General features: G+C 38.0%; 1 protein-coding gene across 1 annotated transcript in view; it reads left to right on the forward strand.

Moving 5' to 3' along the window:
- The first annotated feature begins 8,067 nt into the window (after positions 1 to 8,067).
- tmtopsa (teleost multiple tissue opsin a) overlaps positions 8,068 to 16,633 on the forward strand; it is a 37,348-nt gene continuing 28,782 nt past the window's right edge. The window contains exon 1 of the mRNA XM_056743736.1: positions 8,068 to 8,516. Within this exon, the coding sequence (XP_056599714.1) occupies positions 8,144 to 8,516 (373 nt within the window). The 5' untranslated portion in view covers positions 8,068 to 8,143. The remainder of the gene's footprint in view (positions 8,517 to 16,633) is intronic.

Genomic DNA, 16,633 nt, shown 5'->3' on the forward strand with positions numbered 1-16,633 from the left:
AAAGTGTGCCTTGTGTCTTCTCCTAGGATGTGCCGTTACACTGTGATTTTTTTTTTTTCTGACATACACTTATTGTGGCCTCTCCACTTTTCCTCTAGATTCTGGGACCTTGATTTCCAAATGAAAGGCAAAATTTACTTTCATCTGAAAAGAGGACTTTGGTCCACTGTGTATTCTGAAGTCCACAATCAACGCAGCCATCTAAAACGAAATTTTAGAGCACTTCATGCTTCCTTCTGCTGACAAGCTTTATGGAGATGCTGATTTTATTTTCCAGCAGGACTTGGCACCTGCCCACACTGCCAAAGGTACCAAAAGCTGGTTTAATGGACCATGGTGGTACTGTGCTTGATTGGCCAGCAAACCCGCATGACCTGAACCCCATAGAGAATCTTTAGGTATTGTCAGGGGGAAGATGAGACACCAGACCCAACAATGCAGATGACCTGAAGGCCGCTGTCAAAGCAACCTGGGCTTCCATTACACCTGAGCTGATTGCCTCCATACCACGCCACATTGATGCAGTAATTCATGCAAAAGGGGACCAAACCAAATATTGAGTGCATAGAAATTAACATAATTTGCAGTAGCCTGACATTTCTGTTTAAAATATCATTTTTTTCCTATTGAGCTAATGTAATGTTCTCATTTTCTGAGACACTGAATTTAGGGTTTTCGTTATCTGTTAACCATAATCATCAAATTTTCAAGAATAAAGGCTTGAAATATTTCACTATGTGTAATGAATCTATATATTATATGGGTTTCACTTTTTGAAATGATTGCCAAAAATATTGACCTTTTTCATATTTTTTTTTAGATGTACCTGTATAATGTCCAATGAGGGAAAACTGTAAAACTGATGTTGTTTAAAATAATATGCAGTTGAAAAACCAAGTTCTCTGTTTGGTGATTTCTTTGTTTTATTTAATTTATTAGTATTCCAAAGTAATCTAAAGTATTAAGATTAAATTCCAAAATGTTTGTAATCTAACGAAATACGTTGCAGATTACGTGTTTTGTAATATAGTGAAATACATTTTAAAAGTAACCTTCCCAGCCCTGAATGGTGACATACTGTAGACATAAAATGTTTTTTAAGATACTTGTAAATCCTATAGACCTTGTTCACAACTGTTAAAAAACTAAAGTTTTTTTTTTTGTAGACAAAACTGACAAAAGCCAACATTTCTTTCATTAAATACAATTTTAGTAAAAAATAGTTTGGATTACTTGGGCCAAATAATAAAACGCAGACAAGAGCCCAAAATGAATATATTTTTAATACTGTTTAAAAAGCTTCCTAGGGTGAGACCTCACGAAATTGGCTGAAAAATGGCATGGCTACGATTTTGTAAATTCAATAGCAAAGCATGACCACTTAAAATGATATTTAAAAACTTAATTCAAAATATGAGCTGGTTAGCTGGGAGATCCTCGGAGTGAACTGAACGTGTCAGTATTTTCACTGTATTTCTAATGAGACCACACCAGATATTCACATGTGGAATTTTCTCATACAGATAAATGCACACATTACACAAATCCAAACATTTGCATGATAATTGCTTATTTTTGCACATTGCCTTGCACTCATGTCTGCAAAAAGACAATGTTTCCTCTATACTGACATTCTAATATAATGTCATACATATTTCCTGTTCTGCTTTGAGAAGCAAAATGTGTGGTGTCAAGGTGTTAATTATGTCTATAAGTTATGACAGGGTTGGAGCCAGCCCTTTGGCATGCTTTAATCGTATCTGTGTAAAGCAGATGCTCTGCCCTTTTAATTTTGTGAAGCAAAAAAGGGACATCCATTCTAAAACTCCAACCAATTGGGATTGCACTAATGTTTCATTATGGCTGAATGAATAGTACAGTGGAAACATTTTAATCAAACATTAACCAGACGTTTAATGCCATGTGAGTGATCAAAGGTGACCCAGTTGTGTATAGGTTTGTCACATAGAGAAATTAAATATGTGCATTTTCGTGCAGATGATATATGCACTTCACTAAATGCACAATTCAAGCATAATTTTGTCAACAAGGTGGCTAAGTCAATGTCGTTGTCAGTAGTAAAGGATAAAGTGGCTCCCTATGTGGAGAGAGGTGAGAAGGTTGGTGAGACCCAGCATGAGAGTGTTCATTTTTCGCTCCACGTCCATTTATAAAGTACACTGCTAGTTTTTTCTAGACAAAGTGCACAACCCTCTGAAGATCTACAATCAAATATCATTAGGTAGTTTTTCCTAAACTTTCTATTAGAACCCCTAATGAATGAAGCTCAAGCAGTATATCAAGAGTTCTAAGACTCTTTCATGTTTCACCCCATGTTACCACCCTAGACGGGGGAAACATGAAATTAGGATATGAACCTAGGACCTTTTGTGTGTGTGGGGGGGGGGATGTGTTACAACCGTCTAAGTATGCAGGAGACATTAGGTTTCTTCCTGGACAGAGACACACACAAACTCCCCCCACAAATAAACAGACGTAGAGGGTTGTAACAAGTATAATAATGGCAATTAATTCATTATTTTAAACAAAATGCAATCAAAACTATAGCAGCAAAACAGCTTCCTATCAAACTAAAAAAGCTTGAAAAATAGTTAATTGAATTGATAGAGACATTCTATGAAATGAGGATTTATCTACAGTATGTCAAATCTATTAACACATGCACATATACTCTATGTTTCCTTACAAGTGTCACCAATTTACTGTATTTTAAGCTAAAAGGCAGTTTATAGAGATATTTTATAAAGAAGAGGCCTCATACTTGGAAACACAGCTTACAAAAACAATTAAACACAATTAGATGTAAATTGTCCGTCTTAAATCTGGCAACAGAAGGGCACAAGTGAATTTAAATGATGCAGTTCTGCATTATACAGTAAGTGCCTTGTCCAGGTTAGTTGATGTTTAATGGAGGCCATTCGTTCAAGCAGGGGGCAGTAATCTTAATTGCAGACACAATTAAGATTACTCAATGGCACGGCTCCTGCCAGGTACAGACGGCTGGGCTAGCAGATATCCTGGGTGGGCATATACCCCAACCACACATAAATAGCTGCAGAAAAATTAAGAGACCACTTTAAAAGTAATTTTATTTCTGATAAGAATGTGTTATATTAAAATGATATTTTTTGTGTATTTCTGTGAACTTCTGACAATTTGGAAAAAAACTGGTTAAAAGAACAGTTGATCTGAAAAAAATATGATCTGCGTTTAATACACTGAAACATCGCAGAAAAAAAACATGTTAATATTCAGTTTTAAACAACACAAAACTAATGTTTGTACATGTATTAGATGTATAACCCTGATTTCTAAAATGAGTTTATTATCATTCTCTCAGTCCTTCATATTGCTGTTGTCGCTCTTGAGGTTTGATTTTGTAGGAATTCAAACACTGCAATATGACTGCAATGCATTTAGGATTGAAATGATTTATGATCTTATAAATATAAAAACGGGCATTCATTACAGAAGAAGGCAAAATTAAAATAAAATAATTGTCGTTGATTATTGCCCTGTATGTAGCTATAAATTAATCTGATATTACTGCACAGTTCATTTACAAACTCAAAGCAAGCGTGCAGTGCACCTTAAATTCCTTTGAACAGTATTTTGCTCCCAGCTGTAGCATGCTTCTCTGTTACAAGCTTAAGCCGCTCACTGAGTGAAGAGTGACATTGCGTTCAGCCTATAGAAAATTCTGCAATTATTGGTGTAATTTTTTTATTCTCATTGGGTGGCAAAACAGGCGTTTAGGTGGGCTCAGACCACCCCTGCCCATGCCCATCCTTAATTAATTCAATACCAGAACCCTGTTAACTTTAACACATCCTTATTATACATTTATGGTCAGTCATCTCACTTTAATGGCGAAGGTCCATTGTGCTATCTATAAACGTAAGAGTCTGGAGCACAGTAGTTCAGTGAGCGACCCTGTAGAGGACAAGTGAATGGATGTTCTCCAAGCCTCTTACCACCACTCTGGGTTTGTAGTGCCTGCTGTTAGTTTGACATACTGTAGGTTTACAATACAGTAGTTTCTCAAAATGTCTTTGGTTAGGTTTAGTGTGTGCGCTGCATTGGAATTATAATCTTGAATGTGCCTCGTATTTGTTCAAAATCAAAACTGATACCTGGTTGTTAGGCAATTGGTTAAACACATTAATCATATCACATCAATACATTTCTAGCTGATTTACAATCCTGTTGCAGAATATCACTTTCTTCAATAGTCTTGATTACCAATCTACCAAGGTTACCACCAACAAAGCACATCACAAAGGCTCCTGTTTTATTGTGAAGGATATTTTGTAATTCTGAGCTTTGACCAGGCTTGTGTCTTGTTCTTTATGAGCATCAGATAAAACTGTTTTTACCATGTATTACTGTTTTAACGTGTATGATGCGATACTAACCAAAGGACTCTTTGTACGGATAAAAGGAGTCCTTCCTCTTTCAGTGTACCTTATGTGACTGCATTCTTGATTTATCTTTCTTGTGCTTGCTGTCTCTGTCCCTCCGCCCATTAAACACATCACAGATCAGATCAGATAGGATCAACACACACATCTGGAACCCTGCAAGTCAGTGAAAACCATACTGCTGTCTGTTGAGTTAATTTAACAGAAAGGCACACATTTGATCTTCAAACAGTTTAGAAAGTCAACGTTTGTTCCAGTGGTAGAGCTTGTGTAAGTGTATTTTTAAAACAGTACAATGATTATTTCAATGCATTTTATAAATTGATTCATTTATTTACAATTTCCTAAACACCACCTCCAGTGGACATATGTGTCTGTTTGTACAAATATGTTTGTGTAGACTATACTGCATGTGTTCAGTCATTTGCATTTTCTGTTCTCTGCAAGTTAAACACTAGATTAATGTTCTCATGCACACTCTGCAATCTGCATGAAAGATGTTTCTAAACTGCTTTAGCATTATTTATTCAGTGACAATATCCGCACTTTAAGGGTATACAGTTCTCCACCAAGCGAAACTGAAAGTTGGTTGGATTAGCTAAAAATCCCACTATCGTACATTTTTATGGTCATTTGCATACAATTGAACTACAATATGATTACAGTGTGAAATGTGCTTTTACAGATTGTATGATAGGTCACTTTACCTCATAAAGTGCTGGCATGTGCAAAGCCACAAAACCACTTTCAATAGACAAGTGCCATTTCAATTGCAATGTATTGACTTGAAACCGCATTTAATAGCACTAACTTAGTTTATAAGTTATGTTGAAACATAGCCTAAGTATCCTCTAGGGAACCACTACAACTAGTGCTGGTGGTTTGTTCCATGCCTAATAAACAGAAGGCTTGAAAATTAATGCTTGAAACTCTAAAAATATCAGTAGGCAGATAGATTTTTGCAAGGAGGAGTTTGAAAACAAACAAAGCCCACAATTGTATCAGGGGCAAGTCAGCCTATATATATTTTATATAGCCTATATATATATTTTTTGTTATTTTGTTAGATCTATATGGGCAGTGTTGGGTGTAAATAGTTACTAAGTAATTAGTTACTGTATTTTAATTACTTTTCCCTTGAAAAAGTAAAGTAAGGGATTACTCATATGTTTTCTGTAATGTAATTACAGTTACTTTTGATTTACTTAAACTAAATACTTTGTGAAATATATGCGTGTGCAATAGTGTAATTGACATCAAAATTCAAAGTCTTACTTTAAAATCTATGCTCACGTTTGTAATACTTTGGTCAGTTAATAATATTATTTATTTGAATGATTTAAATAAGCCGTTTCATGTCTATCCTTGAATCACTTAACTAATCAATGTCGATGTAGGATATAGAAAGTAATTAGTATTGAGTAACTAAATACTTTTTGGACAGAGTAATTTGGACAGTAATCTAATTACACTATCGAATATGTATTGAGTAACTAGTAATTAATTACTTTTTCAGAGTAACTTACCCAACACTGTATATGGGGCGGATTAACTGTCATTCATAAATTCTTGTTACACCACGACCAAGGAACAAAGAGAATTTTAATCAGTGCAACAAATCACAAGGTTATAAAAAGGTGTCGAGCCGGAACACGTGAGGATTAGGTGTGCACACTCAGACTGCAAAACCATTTCAACACATGCAATGCAAATGTAATATGAACAGAGCTTTCATGAGATGCTCAATCAGAATAATTTACTTTAGGAAACCATAAATCATGACCTATGGGCTTCTCTTAGAAGTATCCTGATATCTTTTTTAAAGGAGTAATGAATTAACACATCAATTCTAACCAGAGTTTTTGTTATATAAGAGGGAATCGTATTCAAGCAAACATCCTGTAAGTGTCAGATCTGAAAACGCCCTTGTTACTGAAATAACAAGTGTTATACAAAATATTGTGCAGTCAGTGCCTGGTCGTGGAAGAACACAGTCGCAGCATTACCTTCCTTCCGATTCCGACATCAGTAATGCGTGGTTGAAGTTTAAGTTTTAAAGACGTTCCAGAGCATGTGGGTAAAACATTGAGCGTTTGTTCACTTCATTTCACCTTGGATTCCTTTTAGGACAAGGCACAGGTCCACGCTGGATTTGCTGAGAGACTAAAATTAAAAAGCAGTGCTGTGCCTTCAATATTGGATCCGACAGGAAAGTCGCAGCAATCGTATTCGAGTAATCTATGCATCATTAGTGCTTTGTAACAGATCACTGGATATGCCTTGATAGCCCTATTCACACGTGATTAGTATTACCTGGGGACCTCTAGTTATTTGTAATAATTCGAGGTTGTCTGTGATCTTAATTCCATGCGAATCGGCCATTTCTGTAGTTGTAAAGTAAAATTCACCCCACAAATGACCTACGATATTTTAACACCGTGGTCCTGTGATAATATTAATCCCGTGCGAATCGGCATCTCTGTGACTCATATATAATTTTTCAAGGTTTTATCCAATGTTGGCGAATAAGTGAGGCTGTTTTTAAGTGTTTTAATATTATTTCAGGTGCTGGGTCATATCCATAACTTACCTGCCAACACTGTCATTTATTTATTTACCATGGAAACTCTCCCAACATTTGAGACCCGCGATCGTGGTGATCTTCTGTCCAATCCGCGATCACTGGTCTCAAATGCTGACAGGTACGGTCATATATCATTACACACCATACAACTATAGGCTATACAAACTATACGCAAAGCCTTGCCATCACATGCGGGAAATAAGTCATTAAATTCACTTATAAATCACACGTGGTACCTAGATAATACTTATCCCGTGCGAATAGAGCTAATGTGTAACCTAACGTTACGTGTATAAACAAATTCACGGAAGGCTCCAACTAAGTTTACTACCCAAAATGCTATCCAAATAATGCAGTGGGCATTCAAAGTCTTCAATGTGGAACGCCCATTAAAAATGAGCGTTTGTTTTGCCGGCCTCAAAGCCTGGGTGGAAAATGGCTTATTACTTTTGATTTGGATGTTTTTTTAAGTTAAAAACCACACAAACGTCATGAGTAGACCTCATACAACAGTATAAAACAATGAACAAGGCCATTTCATAACACCTTTAAGTTCAGAATCGGCTACATTAATTCAGCACCAAGGACAGCGCACAACCGTGTTGAAAATGAATCGATCAAAACTGACATGTCAGACTTTTCTCCAGTAATACACCGAGCATTTCACACATGATAAAAGTTTTGCAAGCCGTTTAATGTGATAACTGTCTTGTGACAACACCGAGGTCCACAGACCGATTTTTGGATTGGAGGTTCGTTCTCGTAACCTGCATCTCGCGTCTTGTAAGCCTCAGTGGAGCAGACAAGCTCATACGTCAGCTGAGAAGGAGGGCACACTCAGATAAACACGGTACACATCCACTGCATACGAGGTGTGTAGTCACCACACGGTGGAGCAAAGCAACGCCAAAGTAGTTTTCCTCTTGTGATTAACCGAGCAACAAAGTTCAGCAACTGCAACAAATCGCCGTCTCTTCTTAAAAGAGCGAAACACGTCTGCAAATAACATTTCTCAACACGGATTGTAATCACTTATTAAAACGCAAATTAAAGTTTCGTTTTCTAATAGAAAATAAACGAGCAACTGTTGTTCAATGTGCACTTAGAACGGATTGCGATGATTGTGTCCAACCTGAGTGTGCTCAGTTGTAGGAGGACGAATAGCGCGCTGTGTCTCAGTGCAGTTGATGGACATCTGGAAGCTTCCTCCTCTTATCGCACCCTGAGCCCCACCGGGCACCTGCTCGTGGCGTTGTGCTTGGGCTTAATCGGCTCTTTAGGATTCCTCAACAATTTACTGGTTCTTGTGCTTTTCTGCCGCTACAAGGTGCTGCGGTCACCCATCAACTTTCTGCTAGTGAATATATCCTTGAGCGATTTTCTGGTATGTCTGTTGGGCACTCCGTTCAGCTTCGCGGCGAGCACTCAAGGGCGATGGCTCATCGGGCACAGTGGATGTGTGTGGTATGGATTTGCCAACTCGTTGTTAGGTGAGTGTGTCTGGCAAAACGACGTTTTTAATATTTTTTTATGTATGTGCGATTCGCTGTTCCGTTGCTACCGCAGGCATTACTGGATTACATTTCGTAAAATTATGACAAATAAGACAATCAATCGAAACCGGCGAGTCATAAAAATGCAGTTTTGTATCCAGATTTACACTATTTGTACTTTCAACTATAGGTAGGACAGAAACAACAGAACATAAAGGACATTTTCTGTTTTTCACCCGAATGGAAGAAATCAGTACGCAGTAATCTCAGTGTACTTTTTTAGACAGAATGGATAGACTGGGGACGGTTGCAACACTTTTTGTATTGAGACTTTTTCAGTAGAAAGCCTAAATTTTATTATGTAACACCCACATCTGTCAGCTACCCACCTACACTCCTGAAACATGCTTATGATAATACATGCATCATTTATACCTGAACAGTCAAATGTTGCAACTGACCCCATAACAGGGGACAGTTACAACACTCCACAGGAGTGGTTACAACATTAATTAAAATGTAATAAAGGTATTCTGTAACATAATTTTGCAAATTCTTTACTTTATTTGTGAACAAACAGAGTCTTTAAAAATTTAAACTGGCAAAATATTTTAAATAGAAAACAAGATACTGAAAATGTAGCCTACTGAAATACTTGTGCGCAGTTCTCTGAACTGAACTGTGTTGTGTTGTGTTGTGTTGTTATGTTGTGTGTGAACGGTTAAATTTATTGTATAAAGACATAAACAAACATATTTCCAAGTAATGAGTAACAAACCATGTTAATTATTTTTGTATTATTATTATTATTGTTGTTATTATAATTGTTAGGCTATCTTTTTAATATAGGCTATTTTGTGGTCTAGTCTGACAGTACATTATCTACTTTAAAAGGCTATTGAAGGAGTTCTTTATTATTCCATAAAATTATAATTGTGTTATGCAAATACACTGTAAAAACTAATTTGTATACTATTCTTAATGAAATTGTGCAAAATCATTCTCTTGATTCAATAAAGTAAGCTTAACTAAACTGTGATAAAAAATTACCTTTAACTTGCCTGCTTTCACCAGGTCATCATTCAGGTCCTATGTCACACACTGTCGAGCAAATACCGGTGACAATTTAGTGACCTGTATTTAGCGAGTTTCAGACCTCTTTTGTCCACGAGAGATGCACAGATTTCACTCAGCTGGAATAGGAAGTTTTCTTAGCATCTATTTTGTGCAGTGTGTTCGCAGCGGATAAGCTATATATACAGTTGACTGAAATTCAGGCGATTCATCAACCTGTACAACACAGAATTTGAGCATCTGTCACTGTTACTGACTGTTTGGCTTCACAAACATTACCATAGTACATCTATGCGGCCTGTAAGTATATTTTCATTGTAAAAGACTTCGCTACGGATTAACGCGGGTTGAGTTTGTCTTGTGTTTGTGATCTGCAAATGCAGACATGCGTGCAATGTGAAAAAAGACAACATAAATCCTAATAATCAGTAATTATGTTCCAACTAGAGGCGACAAATATCGTGTTTATAATGGGATTTATTGTCTTTGTTTTGTCGCGACGAGACGTGGCTTAACACTGGTGGATCAAGAAGGGCCACAGCACTCGCATTATTTATGTTACCATTCCTTGTTGTAAGGCGAGCTTGTTTCTGTCTCACACAAACTCTGTATGATGTATATGGTTGTTTGTATATAGTCTTTATAAGGTTGTATATAAAAGGTAAAACAGTTATGTGACAGTTCAGTTTAGTTCAGTTATAAAATGCCTGCTAGTCTGCATGCTAAACCTATGAACCAAACACATATTGTAACTTTGTGTCGTAGTGAGTACAATTTTGACTGTATTATTTGTGTCCCCTTCAAAATTTGCTCTTGAGAAATTGTATGTTTATTGTCCCCCCTGCTGTTAAATTTATGCCCATGATTACGGGTTGCCTTTAAGCTCCCAGAGAACATGCACCACTCTTCTGAACAATGTTTACCACAAAATTGAAAAACATGTCAAACTCTTCTAAATATATCTAAGATAAGTGAACACTACACACTAACAAATCTTTAACCTTAATGAAAAACACACAGATATTTATATTCTTTCAGATGTACTCTCCAAATGCAATTTGACTCAAAGCATGCTGGGAATTGGAAATCCTTCTAAACCAATTGAGTTGAATTAACATGTTTAAATTAAGTTCATAGAACAAGGAGCAAATCATATGTATATGAATATGTATACACCCAAAATATGAACAAAATCAGACATTTCAACTCAACTGAATTTTAAAATGAAGGCACAAATTAAGCCAAAGTTTACTATTTACTAAAATAATCTCTCTCAGAGATAACCTTAAAGTATATGTTGAGTTCTTTTTCAATCCCTTAACATGACAATATTACAATAAGGGCATATATATATTTTCTACATTATCAAAAAAAACATTCATGCTTATTTAAGCTTTGATAAACTAAACTTGGCTCTGTACACTTAAGTAGGCTTTGTGAGACATGTTTTTATTGCTCTTATGCTTTTTGTTTTCCTAATGTTTGACCCCAATTGCTTCCATACCCAACTTGTAAGTCGCTTTGGATAAAAGCGTCTGCTAAATGACTAAATGTAAACACAAACAGTTTAAACAACAAGAGAAATATCATCTTGAAAAATCATATTGAAATTGCGTTGGCTAGAAGAAATCTCACGTATGTGAGATTTTTTTCTAGAAGGGTGAAGGGGCTAACTAACATGCAGTATGTGCATCATGACTCTAGTTCATTCCTGACCGTATGAATAAGCCATGTTCAGCTGTCCCATGTTGCAATCGCCCCATGTCTCCCCTACACATTTTGCGTGTCTTACAAACTCCTTTACGGACTCGACATCACCTGCAACATGAATAAAACTCTGGGATTGAATACGAGGCATGACTTATACTGACTTTTAATGTTAGTTTTGGTTTGAAAAACCTTGTGGTTTTAATAACAGGTGTATTCACAATAGCATGGATATTCGCCTACATCGGCAATGTTTCAAAACGTTTGAGGACCAAAAGGACCAATAGTTTGCATTTATACTGCATGATGTCTAAAGGTTGTTTAATTCTGTAAAGATCCCAAAGAAAAATGTTGGTTAGGTTATAAATGTTCAGGGCACGTACAGTAATAGCTGCTCGACACGGCTCCGTGGTCTTAACACAGGTCTTCTTAAGCGTATCGATGCGTTTGTTTAAAGCCACAATATGGAATATTTGGACCGCTAAATGGCGCACTTTCAAAACAACAACAAAAGGAGATCGCCCATCATGTTCATGGACGAGGAAATATATGAATTATGTTATCGTAATGAATTAGCTTACCTGTTTAAAGTCATACAGTCGTGGTTTTAAAAGTAAATTGGAACAAACCCACAGCATTTGCAAGTAATGTTATTGGCTACATATTTTTGTGCTACACATACTGTATTTCATAGGTTAACTGCATGCATAACTATTCAAATATTCTGTGCATGAGTATTTTGTGTAGCCTACAATAAAAAAATGTGCGTAGGCTAACTGTCTATTAAAACACATGCGAGAGCGAGTCTCTGTCGAGTCCAATTTGGTCGTGAAGCTCTATCCATTTAGAAAACGGCACGCCGATAATTAATCCTTGTTTTATTTCTTTGTGTGTCTACGTTTACACTATTTTGGGGTTTCCTTTACTCGGCAAAGAGTAATCGTGATCCATAAGAAGTAACAGAACAACCAATTCTGCATCCCAGAGGCTGTATAACCACTTCCGCATTTCTACAACCGGAAACTGAGGGTAGTGCGGAGCACCGGATATTAAGTCACTGATATGTGACAAAAAAAAGGGAGACAAGGGCCGTGGCATTATTTTAAATAGGAATTTCTCTGGATTTGCACATTCTTGGGAACATTTGGGATAATGTAAGTACACAACTGCATGATATATATTACACTGTGCAAGTGATTTTTGGATATTTCATAACAAAATTCTTCCTTATTGTGGCTTTAAAATAAACTTCTATTTGTATGACCAAATTTACTTGCGTATTTAAGTCTTTCCCCGCAGTAATAAAAAAAGATGCGGCTGCGCGTTAAGACAAAGGAAAAACACTAAAGATCTGACGACACTCACTGAAGACAACCGACTGTGCTGACGTGTTTACGCACCAAGACGGGCATTCACAAAATCGACGACGCAGATAATAATGATAGCAGGGGTAGGAACGGTATGGGTATTTGGCGTGCTGTCCAGGGAGCTGGCTCAGAGCTCACCCCCGGGGTCCAGCTGTAAAAAGCGAGCTCGGGGAGAGAAGCCGGGGAGGTGGAGGGATGTTGAATTACTTGTAGAGATTACGCTGGTAAGAATTTCTGGTTGATTTATGAGAAGGCTCGTTTGAGCTGATAGGGTAGATGTCGTGATTGCTGATAGCAAACTTGCTGAGTTTGATTATACTGAATTCTCCGGCTATCCTGAACTTTGTTAATAAAACATAATTTCAGGAGTTCACCTACGCAGATAATAACGTTATCAGGGGTAGGTAAGGTATGCGTATGTGGCGTGCTGTCCAGGGAGCTGGCGCTGAGCACGGCGGTTCCTTCTGAACCCGGAACACTATCTCCCTTATAGGGGAGAGTGCACCGAGCTTGGAAACTGCCGAACCCAGAGCTCACCCAAAAAGCGCAAAAAATACGCCAGACAGCAGCTGGGTCGTGCATACTCCCCCCAAAAATGGGAGGCTTCCTGGATGAAGGCTTGCGTTCGCTGTGGGGCTTGGGGTCGTGCAGACCCTAATGGTGCGAGTGTTGATGTGGCCTCCGGATGTGTGGGGCTCCTGCAAGTGGGGAGTCTGCTGTGATCGTGGACCGAGAACTGGCCCTTGCAGGGCGGCTAATGCTTTGGAGTTGGTGATATAGGATCTGCTGAAGCATGGGAATGGAGAATTGCTACATCCTCTTGCTGAGCGAATGGCGCTGAGTGGGTGGTGATATGGGTTCCTACTTTGGTGTAAGTCCTGCTAAAAGGTGGCTGGTGAGCAGTGGAGTGTAGAGGTGCATGCCCCTATAATGGGCGATGTTGCCTTGGTGATGGGATTCTGGAGGTGGATTCTGCTGAGGCAGACCACGGGATGGAAACACGGGCCCCAGCGGGGCGGTCACTGCGTTGATACTGGCTTAGGGGGGCTAAAAGTGGGTCTGCTGCGGCAGAGTAAGGGAGAAAGCACAGTTACTGGTTTCTGTAGAATTGGTGTCTGCTGTGGCAGAGCACAAGTTGGAAGCACAGGTCCCTGCGGTGGCGGGCGCTGGGCGATACTGGCTTCTGTAGAATTGGTGTCTGCTGTGCAGAGAATGGGTTGGAAGCATGGGGATTGGAGATTGAAGATATAGATGAAATGGTCTCTCCTGGCCTGATCAGTCTTGCCTTGTTTGATAAAAAAATTACATGGTTTCCGAATGGAGAACTGATAGATCCGAAATGATAGGATGAACAGGGATCGAAGTTGGATGGTGATTTCCCAGCCTCTGAGAAATCTGAAGAAAGCCAGGATGAACATGGCATAGAGTGTGCGTGCAGTGTGTGTGGTGTGATAGCCTCTGCGAAGGGTGGTATGCATTTTGTCAGAACTTCTATGGTGATGAGATGTCTGGCTTCTGGTTGGGCGGGTTGTGCTCTCTGGATGCCTTTGATAAGCATGGTAGCGTGGGAGCTGGCTATAGCTGGAGAGGATACATTGTAGATAAACCTGTGAAAAAGATTGAATTTTCAGGTTTCCTATAATTGAACAGGCTTGGAGATGTTTGGTTGTGTTGAGGTAAGAGATGAATGAAGTTATGAAGAGGAGAGAGAAATTTGGGAAGGGCAGGTTGTATATGCGATAAAATGCTTTGAAATTCCTTCATAGTGTAAGAAAGTAGGGTCCCAGGGAATCACGGGTTTGATCCCAGGGAATGCGCAGATTTTGTTTTATAGTATCATGTAATGTCAATCGCTTTGGACTAAAGCATCTGCCAAATGCATAAATGTAAATGTAAATATTTTTTGAGGATATTCTATACATTGTAAGACAAATTTATGTAGTAAACAGTAAATGACAAAAATGACTTTTGTGGTGTTTTATTTTTTAAACAACACAATGATGACTACATAACGACAATTGAGTTTTCACAGACTGGGTCACAATCATGTAATTTGTATTGAAAATGTGTTGAAATGTAAGGCCTAAGTTTTTACAATAACTTTGATTTACATTAGATCAGATAGAGATAATATATTAACCTTGCTAAAATCTTTACATGGCCCATTTGTTTTACCATTTGGTTAACTATTTAGCTAGGCACTTGGGGTATAGTGCCTTACATTATTTATTTGTCATTGCCTTTATATTGCTTATATCACCTAAAGGATTATTAGGAACATCTGTTCAATTTCTCATTAATGCAATTATGGTGGTGGTGTAATGGTGTGGGGGATGTTTTCTTGGCAGACTTTAGGCCCCTTAGTGGTAATTGGGCATCGATTAAATGCAACGGCCTACCTGAGCATTGTTTCTGACCATGTCCATCCCTTTATGACCACCATGTACCCGTCCTCTGATGGCTACTTCCAGCAGGATTATGCACCATGTCACAAAGCTCGAATCATTTTAAATTGGTTTCTTGAACATGACAATGAGTTCACTGTACTAAAATGGCCCCAACAGTCACCAGATCTCAACCCAATAGAGCATCTTTGGGATGCGGTGGAACGGGAGCTTCGTGCATCCCACAAATCTCCATCAACTGCAAGATGCTATCCTATCAATATGGGCCAACATTTTTAAAGAATGCTTTCAGCACCTTGTTGAATCAATGCCACGTAGAATTAAGGCAGTTCTGAAGGCGAAAGGGGGTCAAACACAATATTAGTATGGTGTTCTTAATAATCCTTTAGGTGAGTGTAAATTTCCTTATACCCAACCCACTGCATTCCCCTGTTACCCTGCTATCTGCTTGGCAGCAAAGGATCACCTAAGTCATATTTCCAAGTCCCATTTGAATAGAGCAGAGAATGTTTTTTGGCACAAGAAAGCTGCCAAACTGTCCGACAGATCAAAACAAATCAGATTTTATTGATTTGTTTTAGACATAATTGCCTTTATGCATCTTAACATAGTCAGAATATTAAATTTCGAAACCTCTTCTTCACTGCTTGAAATCTTATGTAATCTCTCAACAACCTCATCAAATTTATCTCCTCTGAGATACTGCGTGCACAATTTGTCATTATAATGAAAAAGGCTTCATGTCTCATAAAATATGTGTGGTTGTTGATTTCCTCCAGGTTCGGTGCGCTAAAGTAATCAGAAAATCATTTATTCTGCAGGGCTGTGTTCATAAGCAGAGGAACAGTGTAAAAGAGTTTTACCCTGTGGAGAATCAAAGTGGAAATAAGAACTCTTTACCTGTCCAGAATAAAGCCGTAGCCTATGTGATTAAAGCAAATCGAAAGCATATGATAATGTTACGGATGATACAGGTAATTATGGTTAAACTGTTAATAATAAATTGTTATAACAATAGTAAAATGAATAATACTCATCCAGCCAGTATTGTCTGAAAGAATTTTCCCTCAACACTGCAAAATTCCATAAGATTACTGTATCTGTTAAACTCAAACATTCTCCATCTGCACTATTTGTATCACAGTTTTCTTGCAAAGTCCAACATCTATTTAGTTTCCATTTAGCCTTAAGGTGTCACATTTCCATGGTACAGCATTTGACAGTCCAATGCATCTAGAGACCAAAATGTGCTCCCTAAAGTTTCAGAGTTGAGTTATTTGGTGGTCTAGCGGTTTAGTTAATGGATCAGCAATGGGACTGCAGAAGGATTCGATTTCAGTCATGGAGACACTGCACTCATATACCCTTGAGGTGGGCACTTAATTTCAGTGTATGTATTACACCTTCATAGCCACAAAGTTAGCCAACGTCAACATCACAGCCGGTCTTAGTCTTCTCCAACATTCACATATAGTGATTATAGTGTCACAAGGGATGCAGAAACCTCTTGAAAGATAATTGAGAAACCTTTGTAATTTAATTGCTTCAGAAACATCAAACC

The sequence above is a fragment of the Triplophysa dalaica genome, chromosome 3, assembly GCF_015846415.1.
Source record: "Triplophysa dalaica isolate WHDGS20190420 chromosome 3, ASM1584641v1, whole genome shotgun sequence".
Taxonomy (NCBI): domain Eukaryota; kingdom Metazoa; phylum Chordata; class Actinopteri; order Cypriniformes; family Nemacheilidae; genus Triplophysa; species Triplophysa dalaica.